Below are 14,980 nucleotides of genomic sequence, written 5' to 3'. Positions count from 1 at the left end.
TTGTTTTTTCTTTTTTGAGAAAACACAGGATGTTTTCTCTGCACAGAACACTTTTATTATTTCCTTCCTGTCTATATTTCTTCCTAGTTACCTAGGCAATCTCTATTTATTCTTCAGATCTCTGCTTCATCCTTTCTTCCTTTGCAAAGTCTTCTTTGTCCCATCTGCACCCTCCCCAAATGTAGAAACACACTGTATCACCTTTCAGACCTATCATAAACAATGATTATTTGTGGTAGTTATGTTCTATAAAGAAGTCGTGAACACTGAATTAGTGAATACTGAACCATTGCCCCTCGGAGAAATACAGGTTTAGGTTCCTGTAAGGGCACTGGTAACATTTTCATTAATCAGCACAAAATCTCTTTTTATGTATGTTTCTGTTTAAAGACACCTTATTCAATATATATTATTGATTCACTAATGTTGAAGTCATGACCAACAGCCCTGTAACTCATGCCTGAGTGGAACTTCAACTATTTTCTCCATAAGGTACATCACAACCAATTTATACTTAGGAACATATGACAGCACTTCAGCACTACATTTGGGGGCCATTTTAAATTTCTTTTTGGCCACGCTGCATGGCATGTGGGAACTTAGTTCCTGAACAGGACCAAGCTCCTGCAATGGAAGCACTGAGTCTTAACCACTGGGCTGCCAGGGAAGTCCCTAGGGCCTGTATTTAACAGAAAAGTCACCAATAAAAAATACAAACATGCAAAACAATGTGACACTAAATAGACTGCAAAAAGTTTACTTTACAGTATGAGAGCCGAAGGCAGAGCATTGCTTTGTTTGACCTCAGCAGGGAATGTGTACTCTAGATGACTTAGAGTTTCCCCAATCTTCATATGTTTGTGAACAACCATGGAAGTGCCATAAGTATTAATTTGGGAGTTACAAATAAATTTTAGAGAGTAGGTAAATCCATAAGTATAGACTATGAACAATGCGGATTAACTGTACTTGTTCAGTTTTCTGCCTTCCCTATGAGACTGTACCTTGGGGACAGCACAAGCAATACCTACCTGTAGCTACTGTATCTCTAGTGCTAGCCCTGGATGGATAGCCGATGCTCAGTAAATATTTGCTGACTGAGAGAATGACATATGAGATTGACACTTAATATATAATATGAGTTTGTCACTTCTCTGCTCAAAACCCTTAATGCCTAATCACACCTGGTGGAATAAAAATCAGGTCTCTTGACTAGCTAGAGCTGCTTTATCTTTCAGATTTTTCCTTCAGCCTCCTTCTGGTATGTTATTTTCTACTGCTTCCCAAGATGGACACTCTGTCTAGGTTCCAGCCAACTACAGTCTTCTTGCAACCTGTGTTTCCCCACCTACGTGTTGCTTATGCTATACCTTCTCCCTAAAAAGTCACCTCTTCCTTCTGTGAAATAAAATTCATATTTTATGGCAAGACAAGAAAAAAAATTAATCATAAAAGACTTTCTTTGCCCCACTCTTTTCCCTCTACTGTGTGCTGTGTTATCAGTGTTTCAATATTTACTAATTCAGTGTACTGTGATTTTATAGACTGTAAATGCCATGTGCAACAAGAATCAATTCTACCACTACTGGGTGGAGATAAAGGTAAAATCTGAATACAGAATACGAGAAAAGATATTATTCAGAATTAGTATGTTCAAACAAACATTGAGAGACAAACAGAAAATAAGTTCACAAAACAACTAAAACTTAGCTCCAATTTTAAACAGACCATGAGGTTCTAGAAAGCCTCTCTTTCCTCTTAATGCCTGTGAAGAACCCTGGTATAGAATATCACTTCTGTGTTGCAAACTTGAGAGCTTCTGAGTATAATCTGAAACTGGCTCCATATGCAGAGGACAAGGAGAGACCAAAGAGACAACTCTTGGTAGGTGGTGCTGTTAATATGAGGGAGACTCACCCAGGAGTGGATCCGGTCCACATAACAGCATCTTAAGAGTTTATAGAGAAGCATTAACGGGGTTCAGGCATGTACACATCCAATGTGGCCTCAACAACAGGTTGCTCTTTCAATACTCCATCCTTAAACACAGCTTCCACTGCGGGCACTATGGGCAGAGCATACATTCCAAGGACAGTAGAGGGATGAAGACCTTCTGATTCTCCAGGTCCAGCTTGAGGATTGGCCAGTGGTCAAGTCCTCTCCTAAACTTCTCCAACAGTGTTTAAGACAGAAAGAGGGATAATGTTTCACCTTTGTCCTGTAGGTAGAGTAGGTTTCTCTGAGACAATGAAGGTCTAAGTATTTTAGTTCTCACATTCTCTCATTTAGTCTTTCTCTGTCTATTCCCTCATCAAATCCCATTGCTATCCTAAGCATTCCTCCCTGAAAAGATTGTTAGCTTTTGTAACTCTCACACTAATGCACAGCTCAAACCCAAGCAGACCCTCAAGTGAACAATTCTCCTTTTCTTTCCTCTTTTTCATTCTTTTCCTTCCTTTTTTCCTTTTTGTATTTTTAAGGTCTCTGCCATTCTTTCCCTGTGCATTTAAAGAATCTGGGTAGGTAGCAAAGTGACTTAAAAGACTCCAGGGATCTTGAGGAGTTACTTGTGTCACTAATGACTGCCTACGGACTCAGGCTCTGATTGCTTTTTTTCTGTTTGTCTCAGAGAAGCAAGTCTGATAGCAAGTCAACAACCTTTCTGGGATTAAATATTCATGCACAAACAAAAATGCATACAATCAAAGCAATAAGAAGTGTCAAAAATAACAGCAGCATTCTCTGTCCTTCAAAGCATATAGAATCACAAGGAAATAATTAACATAGAGCAGGATTACACATCAAACATAATGTGGGCTGAGGTTGCACTCAGAGTAATGGATTTTCTAAAAACAATGGATTCTTGGAGATGCCTGAAGTCATTATCATCCCACAGTTTCTTATAGAACAAGTGAAATAAAGCTCTTTGTGTCCTATGATATTAGAAGACAGGTTGCACAATGACATAGGAAACACACTCTGAGGGATGATGCCAGGGGTGACACCGCATGCAGACAAGGAACACTGTTCTCTGGTGAGACTGGAGAGGCCAGTGTCTGATACAATGCTTTCTGCAGTTCTTGGCACATTTTTAGCACTAAGTAAAAATTTGTTAAATTAATGGATGACCTGAAAAGATGCTGAGTGGGCCAAAATTTCCTCCCTCCATGGAATTGATCTGTAGTGAGTCAAGATGTTTACCTGAGAGTATAATCTATAGAGAGGTGGAGGGAATCAATGGCAGTGCTAAATAACAGCAAGGATGCTAAAAGGACTGTCATTAATAATTTTTTTCCTGTTACAAAAAATAAATTTAGGAATTATTCTGGAATATTCCTTCACAGTTTGGTAAAAGTATCATGTGTTTTGAAGTTGAATACATCTGGTTCTGCCATTTATTAGCTGTTAATTTTACAAAAATTACCTAACATACATTACAGTTACTTTTCTGTAAAATAGGATAACAGCACCTACTTCACTATGTTCTGAAATAACAGCACCTACTTCACTATTATACTGATGTAATGTGCTATCTGACAGATAATAGTTTTCAAGTGCTAGATTCTTTCCTACTTCTCTTATTCAACATCTGTTCTGTGCCAGGAACTAGAGTACAGGGGTAAATAAAATTGACAGAAATCTTTCCCTTGGAGAGCTTGTAGCCTAATGGAAAGGACAGCCATCAATTAAATAATTATTATAAAGACTATTGAAAATACTATGGAAGAAGAATACAGGAGGAATGGATTTTTGAGTGAGATGACTTACTCTAGTGTTGGGAGGGAAGGTGGGGTCAAAGGAGGCTTCTCAGAGGTAGAAATCTCAGGCCTGCAATACATAAATCTAATCTTTTTTGTTTGTTTGTTTGTTTTTCTGGCAAAGGTAAAGGAGCATACTGGAGACTCTTTTGGGGTCTAGAACATGTTATAAAAGCCCAGAGTCTATGGGGCTTAGAGTTTAAAAATCTCTAAAAATCTTAAATCAAGAGATTATTAATAACAGCAGATAGTTCTCAAAGTTTTAAAGCTCTTCTTTCCAAGGTCTGAGTACTAGAGATCACTCCTCTTATTGAATGAAGGGGTTGAGGAGGCACAAAGAGTTTAACCCAGAAGCATGTTCCTTGGGAGAGACCTGATTGTGCTTTCTGGGGGAAATATGACCCCATTTTTCTCTTACAACTGCAATTTTTGACAATAATATTATTCAACTATCAGCATTTTTTTTTCTCATGACACTTAAAGGAGCTTCTTTAATTACAGAGTAGGAGGAGCACACACACAAAGTATACTTTTATTATTTTTCAGAAAATGCATTCTTTTGATCTGTTCTATTTTGTAGCTGATAGAACTTACTTTTTTCAATGGAACCACCCACTTTGTAGGTTCCTACGCCAAGATCACTAGGAGACAGTCTCAAGTTCACCTTTTTCAACACTGTCACTTGACAAATGACTATAGGTCTTGGCTTATGATGTAGGATTTTTCAAGTTTCCTGATAATGTAGTCTGTTCTATCATGCGATTAGGTTCTAAAATCCCTAGTTACTAGAAAACTTGTAAAGGCAATTTTTAATTGGAGAAAAAGCAGTTTTGAGATTATTTTAATCTCACAATATCACAGTTATTTTATCTTGATGGAAGGCTAATAATAGATGGTAAATATTTTAAGCTATGAGTAAATTTTTTTATTACAAGCTAAAGAGAATGAAGTGGGTGACAGAAACTGACAAATATAAACCTGATAATCACTACATAAGTCCTGGGCAACTTGAGGGAACAGATTATTATCAACAAATTTCTCAACCAACATTAAAGTTTGTATTTGGAATAAACATTAAATTGAAAAAAAATGGCAAAGGAAACAAAATAAAAACTGCAAATACAAAGATGAGTTAATTAAATTAAAATTGGATATGAGACCAAATATTCAATGAAGTAGCCTACCACATAAAGAAAACATTTATGCAAAAAATTATTTTCCTACAGACACACAGTAGTCTGTAAAACTGAGAATTTTTGCAATGCAAGAAATATGTTCTATAACTTTAAGTGTCCTATATTGAGTTCTAAAAGATCACATGGGAAAGAAGGCATCACTTCTTTCCTTTTAGAAAAAGATACCCAAGGCTTTCATTTCCCATGGTCTTGCTAACTGGAGTCTGATACTCACATCTATTAACCACATCTTCTCAATCTATGGTTGGTCCAGGAAAGACATTGCCAGTTTTGATTTCTGTGACTTTTCCAATGCTTCTGTGACCTACCATTATCTTCCTCACTTGCAGATTAGTTTTCCTTGTTGCATTATCGTCTTTGACAATTACAGTACAGTCTTCTAAGATTCTCACATAATACATTTTTAATATTATTGTAAACATTTTTTCTTGATTATTACCTTTAAAACATTAACATAAGTCTATCCAGGACCCTATGAATGAATATCTTACAACTAAGTATTGATATTTCATTTTTATGCCTTTATCTGTGGTGTGTCTGTAACTGTATTGGAACTTTAAATGTTATGAGCTAATGAGAAAAGAACGGATAGACTTAAGACAAAAAAAAGTACTTTTGGGGTCAAATGAAGGCCAGATACTCTCATGGTACTTAGACTAATAGAGTTCATAGTTATTTGAATAGAAAAAGAGGCAAGAAAATGGAATTGCCATAAAAGGGCAGTATCAGTTCAGTTCAGTTCATTTCGGTCGCTCAGTAGTGTCCAACTCTTTGTGACCCCCTGGACTGCAGCATATCAGCCCTCCCTGTTCATCACCAACTCCCAGAGTTTACTCAAACTCATGTCCATTGAGTCCATGATGCCATCCAACCATCTCATCCTCTGTTGTCCCCTTCTCCTTCTACCCTCAATCTTTCCCAGCATCAGGGTCTTTTCAAATGAGTCAGTTCTTCGCATTAGGTGGCCAAAGGATTGGAGTTTCAGCTTCAGCATCAGTCCTGCCAGTGAATATTCAGGACTGATTTCCTTTAGGATGGACTGGTTGGATCTCCTTGCAGTCCAAGGGTCTCTCAAGAGTCTTCTCCAACACCACAGTTCAAAAGCATCAGTTCTTCAGTGCTCAGCTTTCTTTATAGTCCAACTCTCACATCCATATGTGACTACTGGAAGAACCACAGCCTTGACTAGATGGACCTTTGTTGGCAAAGTAGTGTCTCTGCTTTTTAATATAGAGGTCTTGAATTTCAAAGAACCAGTTCTGTAAGAGTAGTCAATTCCATATTCCTGCTGTAGGCAATAGGGTTTCAGCAAAAAGGCTATGTACTGCATTAAGGTTGTTAATTTGAAGTTTTTATATCTAATTTGTAAACTTGCTTTTTAAAATTTTGTAAGAAATATATTGGTGTATATATGAAGTTTACACAGGTTTATACATTAAATAATATTGTAATAAAAGCAATTTAAGTCAGCAGAAAATTTAGTTCTTTACAAATTGTCAATATTTTATTCAAGTTTGAGCAATCTATTTCACCTTATACCTGACACCCACAGCTGGAATTATCCCATAGACAGGGGACTTGTAACTGTTTGTTTTACCGTTGGGAGCTCTGTTGATCAGAAAGTTCAAGTTTCATTACTTAAAATTACATTTCCTGTCAGTTCCAACCATTGGTAGTAGTTATGTTAATACTTAGGAACAAGTCAAGTCTGCTTTTTGTTGGAACTGTACCTTATAAGAGACTAATTTATGTTTTTCCCTACTGTTGCTTCCACAAATGTTTTTAAAAACTTAACTTTGGACAAAACATTGTACATTAGTCATTTTTTGGCTTTCCAAGTTAAATGGCTACAAGCCTTGCAATCTTTCCTTGAAAACTTTTTCTTCTCCCCTCAATTATAATAACTTATACTCTTGCATTGTCTCTTTTACAATATAACACCTAAAAATAAACACGTAGAGATTTTTAGTCAATATCACTAACAATGAAGAAGTGAAGTGAAGTCGCTCAGTCCTGTCCGACTCTTTGCGACCCCATGGACTGTAGCCTACCAGGCTCCTCCGTCCCTGGGATTCTCCAGGCAGGAATACTGGAGTGGGTTGTCATTTCCTTCTCCAGGAGATCTTCCCAACCCAGGGATCGAAACCGGGTCTCCCGTATTGCAGGCAGACGCTTTACCATCTGAGCCATAAGGGAAGCTCACCACTAACAATAATGAATAGCAATTATTACAGTCAACAATATATTAGGCATCAAGTGCTTACTCAGTCATTTCTCACTCTTCCAGACCCCATGGACTGTAGCCTACGAGGGTCCTCTGTCCATGGAATTTCCCAGGCAAGAATACTGGAGTGGGTTGCCATTTCCTTCTCCAGGGGATCTTCTCAAACCAGGGATCCAACTGGGTCTCCTGCATCGCAGGCGGATTCTTTAGCGTAATCTGACCAACCAGAGAAGTTTATTAGGCACCAAGGGACACACTGCTCTTGCCAAGAGCTTTGGTTCTAGTTGGAAGTGATTACAGTTCCATTACAGTTTTATATACTAAAAATAAACATTGTAGGAGTTTAGAGGTCAGAATTCTGAGTCCTAGACTTGTTATTGGATGTTTCTAGGTTCCATAGGTCTTCAAGCGTACATTGGGTCTGAGAACATCCAGCGGTAAACAAGCACACAAGCACTCTAATCAAAATAGCGTAAAGCCAGATTTCCTTGATCTTTGCTTAGTTCTTTCTCCACTCTTTAGAACAGAAAGAGGAAATCTTTGCTTGAGAGAGAAAATACGTGATTAAGCTACAGGTTTTGGAACGGCCACTGAAATTTACACTTGGTAAATCTCTAATCCTTGTGCTTATTCCTTGGTTGACCTCCAGGCAATGAAAGTTGTTACACTACTTTTTGAGTTGAATTTCCTTTTGGTCTGACTTCAGAATAGATCCGAATCAAAAGATAGTTTCTTACTTTCTTAAAACAAAAAAACCGAAAACAAAACCGCGGGAATACCGGAAGTCTGGAATGTAACCGAGTACACTGCGTTTCCGGAATCCTGCTTGCACTCAAGCAAGATGGCTGCTCCCTTTGCACATGCGCAGGAGGACGCATGGGCGGGGCGGGCAGTTCCGCCGCAAACTGTCGCGCTCCGGCCAGGGATTGGCGGCGCCAGGGCCGAGAGGCGGAACCGGAAGCGCCTGTGTTGTGCTGTTCTGCGAGTTCAGCCCCAGCCTCTTCCCAGCGCCGTGCTCTCGGCCTTAGGTGTACCTGTTACTTGGTGGTCCCATGGGGGAAGCGGAGAAGTTTCACTATGTCTACAGCTGTGACCTGGACATCAACGTGCAGCTTAAAATGTGAGAGAGTCCGGGGACGGGGATGGGGATTGCCGAGGCTGAGGCGGGGCGGCAAGGGCCTGCGGGTTGGGGAGAGAAGATGGTTCTTAGCTTGGGGGTCGGCCTGGCCACGGCCGAGAGGGTTGCAGCCGGGAAAGCGGAGGTGGACTGGAGGTCGGAGAGGGGCCGTGCGGGAAGGCCGAGGGCGCGATCTCGTGAGAAAGACAGCGGTAGGAGTAAGTCCGTAAATTCCGGAGGGTTTGTTTTCCAGAAAGCGTTTGCTATTCACAGCAACCTTTTGTGGGATTATTACTGTCTCATGTTACAGAGAAATCAAGTCTTGGTTAAATCGTCGTCCTGCCGTTATAACTGGAAGATATTACTTTAAAACGGGACTGGAAGGTGGAATGGAGACTGAAGAAATTACGGAGGGGCAGATAAAAGTAGCTGAGAATTGGATATAGTACTAAAAACATGAGAGGTGAGAGAGGCTTAGATTGAATCTTAGGAACAGTCAGTTATTATTGTTCAGCTACTGAAGCTGGAAGTCAGTCAAAGGTGAGGAGGGTTCCGGTTGTAAAGGGACCAGAATATATGAGAAGAGATCTTGGCAGGAAAGTCTTGAGGCATCACAGTTGAAGTCCAGGACATGACGTCTTGAGACCACACTAATGGAACCGAGATGGGGAACAGCTAGGACCAAGTTGGAAATTATGTCCATTAGCAGTCTCTTAGATACATTTTCACGTGTGAAAACGATCATAAATTATCACAAGTTATTTATCTAACATCATTCACCATATTTTAGTCAGTATTTAACAAATGTACTTTGGGCAAAGGGCTGCACACTTATATTTTCTCAGTTGTTAGATGCTCCCTTGAATGATTGTTTCTGAAAGTTACTTCAGACTCTGATAAGTCCTTTACTTTTGATTTTGTGGTGGCAGTAAGAATAATATATCAACAACCAAACTGCACCTTTGTAATGCTTGACACACCCATTTAAAGTAGTTTTTACAGATAGATGCTTATGTAGGACCTGTGTTGCCATCATCTGGTAAAGGACTTTCCTTCAGTCCCATTCGTCTCAGTGTTTCTTGGGTATATGAATGCATTTTTTATTTGTTTGAAACTTTTGGACATTAAAAGGAAAAATGAAAAAATTTAAAGAAAACTGGTCCTTTATTAACAGATGCATTGAGTATTTTGAAGAAAATTTAGTCCTAACCACCTTTTATTTTCTGAGACTGATTTTGGAGACGACAGGAAGTATCAATTTAGGATCATAAAATCAAAGAGTAGTAAATTTAAAAATTTTGTTTTCCCCAGGTCTTTTCATCTCTTTCTATCATTTTAATAATTTGCACTTTGATGTCCCGTTTCTCAGTGCCATAGTTGAATATCGAACTGCCCACAAGACATGGTCATTTTGGGTGTTCCAAAACACATTAGAAGTAACTTGTTCACAACGGAGCACATCATTAGCCTGCCCTTTTAATGTTAATCTTCTCTCACTCTATTTTGGTGACTGTTGGCATTATTCACTGAATTGGTTAAGATAGAAAATGAGTCTTAAGGAGTCATACAGACACCCGTCTCTCACCTCTGTTTCATCATTCACGTTACCTTGAATCTACCTGCTCAGTATCTTTGATCCATGTCCCCTAGAAAGCCCACTGCCCTAGTCTTAATCTGTCTTTTTCCTTTTAATTTTGATAAAAAGTCTTCCAACTGACCTTGCTTTCAATCCCATCTCTCCATTACATTCTTACACTCCTGCCAAAGTATCATAAACACAAATGTGATCATAGTACTCTCACTTCAAATTGTTCAATGAACAGATTTTTGAAAGTTCATTTTGTTGCAGACACTGCACTGAATGTGGTGGCTACTTTTTTAGCTTCATTGTCCGCCTCCCCTTGATTCTCATCTCTAGCTTCTTCTCCACATGAGCTTTATGCTTTAGCTGTACCAACTTGTAGTTCCCCGGACACACAGTCTTACCTTTTTGCCATATATGGTGTCCTTTAATTCTGGGATGACTTCCTGCCTGTAGCTCTTCATCTCCTGTGTATTGTTCAAGCTCATTTCAGGCAGCCCCTGCCTCCAAGGTGTTCCTGAGACTTTTTGATGTATTTTTCTGTAATCGGAAAAATACTGGCTTTGGCCTCCTCTGTTCTGGTTTTTATTGTCTGCTTTGTTACTTGTTTTGTGATCCTCAATAATGAATTCTATCTCTGAGTCTCTGCTTCATGATTTATAAAATGGTAAGATGGTGGGAAGTAAGTAGGAAAGTCTGTATAAAATGCCTGGCACAGTATATGATGTAATCTTAATTTCCAAGCAATGTTCCTATCTCTTTTATAATCTTACGCATATTTTTTATGACTTAAAACACTGTATTTCTTAATTTAAAAAATGGACTAGATAATACATCTACATAGTAAAAAAATAAATAAATTGAAAGTATAAAAATGTATGCAGTTAACAGTAAGTTTTCTCCCCAGAGCAAGGATGTAATATTTTCTTGTAACACTGTATTGTTTATCTTGTCTTTCATTGCTGGGCCTTTATGCTGAGTACAATAAATGTTGTTGAAAGAATATGGGAATAAGTGGTCAACTTGAAATTAAAAAAAATTAGTGCTTGGAGAGCTGGTGACATCTCAAAGATAGATCTAACAGTTGATGACAGGGTTTAAAATTAAGAAGCCTGAAATAGAGAAGTATGTTGATGAAAATAGGACATGGTATGCTAGGATTTTAAGAGACCTTTAGACTTTAGTTTTATCTATAGGAAAATGTTGAGGTAGCATAAGTTTACTAGGGCATAACCATTAAGTCTTCTTAGTATTTGTTAGGTTTGTTTTAAAAAAATGTGTCTAAATATTACTTTATGCTTTCAGAGGAAGTTTGGAAGGGAAGAGAGAACAAAAGAGTTACAAAGCCGTTCTAGAAGACCCGATGTTGAAGTTTTCAGGACTGTATCAAGAAACATGTTCAGACCTCTATGTTACTTGCCAAGTTTTTGCAGAAGGGAAGCCTTTGGCTTTGCCAGTAAGAACCTCCTACAAGGCGTTTAGTACAAGGTGGAAGTAAGTTGTTTTCTTGCATATGGTGGGTTCCTAACTATTCTCCAATTTTTTTTTTTTATGGATATTTAAAGTATTATTTGGAAGGGATACCAAAGGAATTAAAATTATTTAGTACCTATAACCGTAGATCAAGTAGGAACCTACTCAGATAAAGTTGTTATACATAGCAGTATTATAACTAATTGAGGTGGAATTGAGTTTATGTTTGTATTGAGTACATTGAAATATTTTTGTATGAATAAGAACTTGACTGATTCACAGAATGACCCAAGCCAAAAACACATCTCTACATTTGTTCCCATTCTGTGCCCTTGAACACAGAAATACTACTGGATAGTCAGATGTTTCAACTGATACTTGAAATTCAGATCTTTAGAGAGAGAGAGAGAGAGAGAGAGAGAGAGAGAGATGTATTGTCATCTGGATCAGATGTTTATCTTAAATAACTTTATTTTTTAAAGTTCTTGGTTTATTAATCATGATATATTAGCAGGCCATTGTTGGTATTGAAGGTAAATATTGTGAATATGAAGTTCCTGTTTTTCTTGTAGGTCCTTAATAAAACCTCTTGACACTTCTTTTTTGATAGAGTGATGGTGTAGTTTTAATGTTTGACCCATGAGTCTTATTCAGTACCTTGGTAGGCTTGGTACAGGATAAGCAGGTTGTATGCCTCTCTAGGAAGGAATTTATACCTTTAGTATTCATGGAGGACAGGGGATGGCCACGTGGACTCTCAAGCTGTGCTGTTGAGGGTGCAGCCCTCTCCCCACTTCTTTTTTTTAACCAAATGTGGCCTGGCAGACTGGGAAAAATTTTCTAAAGAGTTCAGAAATTAAGCTCTGATGATCTGTCTGCATGGAAACTAACTATTTTCATGATGTGTTTTTTTTTTTTTTTTTAGTATTTTTTGTGGCTGCACGCACGCACACACATACGCACAAATATGTGAATGCATTTGTACTTGTTATTCTGGAAAATTTCAGACCTGTAGAAGTGGAGAATAATGTAATGAACTTCCAGCGCCCTGTCTCCTAGCTTCGTTAATTATTACCTCAAGGCCACTGTTTTTATTTCACTGTTATTTTGAAGCAAATTCCATTATTGTATCATCTCAAATATTTCTGTGTGTCTCTAACATAGCTACAGTACCATTATTACACCTAAAGCAATCCACCCAAACTCCTAAATTGTATCAGAGGTTCTTAAATTGGAATCACGAAATCTACAAAACTTTGAAATTCTATGCAGACTGTTTTGTGTCTTATGTGTTTTTACAGGGACAGCTCAAAGCTTTTATTAGACTTTTTGAGGTGGCTTGTGACCCCAAAAAGACTTAAAACCAGAAATTTGGGTCTATAAAGTCAACATTTATGGTGAATTCCACTTTTTTGAGGAAAATTGTATGATGGTTCTGTACCATGCCTCGGCAATAAAAAAAATTAGAGCAAAAGCAAATTCCCAGTTATAAGAAAGTTAGCATCTTTCTCCTCTTCCTTCCATTTACCAACTCCTCTGTGCATTGTTTATGTATTATGCATTTTCAAGGATTTAAAAACTTTCATATTTTCTCTTTCACATGGGAGATTTTTAATTTATATTTTTTAAATTGTGAAGCTAAGAAGGTACTCTAAAATACCTAGAATGGCTTTTTAAAATTATTATTAAAAGGTTTAAAACAGTTGTGAAGAAAATAGATTGAGAAAATACCTCATGTTGGGTAGTGAGGCTTTTGTTTTCTTTTAAATATACATACACTTTGGGCTTAGGGGAAGCACTTGGAGATTTTGTGCATCCTGCTCTTTAGTATTTAACAGTTGAATTTTTTTACCAATTCATCAGTACAAAAACTGTACTTCTAAAATAAATAAAGGCAAACTTTATACAGCCATTGTTTTCTATAAGCACTTACTTAAAAGAAGAATTACGTATTCTGTGGGGAAAATAAATTATATTATGAAAGAATCTCTTGCTATCCTAATTTTTGCATTTCCTTAGTTGTATTTAGAGAAAGTATTTTTGGGTAGGATGAAATTCTAAGTTGTCTAAATCTGATTTCAGAGTTTTCTAATAGTGAGTCATACGAGTTCAAATAATGAAGAATTCATTCAAAATTGATTAAGTCTCGTCTATCATATTCTATTCTATCTTGTCCGATAATAAAAGAGCCCATAGTGAGGGAACCTGTACTTCCTTTACACTTAGGGTAAAATCATCAATTTTAGGCATGAAATGCTGCAAATGTTTATGTTACATATATATGAAATATATGAATATTATTTTGCATTGCCAGTGGTTTAAACTTTTTTAAAAATTTATATTCTGTTTTGTCATGTGGAAGATTTGAAATGGTTTTATATATAGACCTACAATTTTAAAATTAGAAAGTTAGGATTCTGGAGTGTATTAATCAGACTAGAGAATTAGTACAGTGATATATGGGAGTGGGGTTAATGATAGGACATTAGATCATCCAGAATAGGGCTTTGAATCTGGGAACATTTGCAAGTTGCCAGATGAATTTAGGCCTAATTAGAGTTGGGACTTCCCCCTGGTGGCTCAGATGAGAAAGGATCTGCCTGCAGTGCATAAGACCTGAGTTTGATCCCTGGGTCGGGAAGATCCCCTGGAGAAGGAAATGACAACCCACTCCAGTATTCTTGCCTGGAAGATTCCATGGACAGAGGAGCCTGGCAGGCTACAGTCCATGGAGTCTCAAGAGTCGGACCTGACTTAGTGACTAAATCACCACAAGCAGAGCTGGGGCAGGAGGAAGGGATGATGCCTGGGAAGGGAGAGAACAAAATTTTGAATACATAGCTCCTTAATGTCTCACCAAATCTTTCCATAATTTCTGGACTATCTTGAGCAGTTTTCAAACTTATTTTTTAGCTGCAGATTCATTCTTTAAAAGAAATCTTCTGTAGAAGCTCAGTATGTAAAACAGGTTAAAGTGTTTTTGCTTTAATTTAAAGAGGTGTGAGGACCTGGAGTTGGATGGATCAAGGTTTGAGGCAAATGATTACTTGCTCTTAAGTGTTATTTCCTGGGCTTCCCTTGTGGCTCAGCTGGTAACGAATCTGCTTGCCATGTGGGAGACCTGCTGTTCGATCCCTGGGTAGGAAAGATCCCCTGGAGAAGGGAAAGGCTATACATTCCAGTATTCTGGCCTGGAGAATTCCATGGACTGTATATAAGCCCATGGGGTTGCAAAGAGTTTGACTTGACTGAGCAACTTTATTTATTTTCTCCTAGTCAAAGGACAGAACATAGAGGTGAGTATTTTTACAGCTCATTTTTGGATAGTGTCACTGACTTTTCTTTTTAACTTTAGCCTGTGTAAACTAATCTCTGTGGTTTGTTCGTTGGCATAAGGTAACACTGCTTATAATTTACCTTTTCAGTCTGGCCCATCATGTGAATAGTAAATAAATAAATTCATTTAGTTTTTTAAGCTTATCTGTAGTGAAGAAAGGCTTTTTAAAGCATGTGTTTTATTTTTTTAAGAACTTTGTAGAAGAAAAAGATTTAAGGTCGTTTAGCGTTTCCTTTAAATTAGTAGCCATCTCTAATTTTTGTATAATATAGTGGATGTAAATGTTTTATTCT

General features: G+C 37.7%; 1 protein-coding gene across 2 annotated transcripts in view; it reads left to right on the top strand.

Moving 5' to 3' along the window:
- The first annotated feature begins 8,129 nt into the window (after positions 1 to 8,129).
- PIK3C3 (phosphatidylinositol 3-kinase catalytic subunit type 3) overlaps positions 8,130 to 14,980 on the top strand; it is a 165,776-nt gene continuing 158,925 nt past the window's right edge. Inside the window, exons 1-2 of one of the 2 annotated variants that reach the window (XM_027526400.1) lie at positions 8,130 to 8,298; positions 11,183 to 11,371. In XM_027526400.1, coding sequence (XP_027382201.1) covers positions 8,231 to 8,298; positions 11,183 to 11,371 — 257 coding nt within the window. In that variant the 5' untranslated portion in view covers positions 8,130 to 8,230. The remainder of the gene's footprint in view (positions 8,299 to 11,182; positions 11,372 to 14,980) is intronic. The other variant, XM_027526401.1, reaches the window with a different exon arrangement.

This window comes from Bos indicus x Bos taurus, chromosome 24, assembly GCF_003369695.1.
Source record: "Bos indicus x Bos taurus breed Angus x Brahman F1 hybrid chromosome 24, Bos_hybrid_MaternalHap_v2.0, whole genome shotgun sequence".
NCBI lineage: Eukaryota > Metazoa > Chordata > Mammalia > Artiodactyla > Bovidae > Bos > Bos indicus x Bos taurus.
Note: the sequence above shows the minus strand (reverse complement) of the source record. Positions and strands in the feature narration are given on the sequence as shown.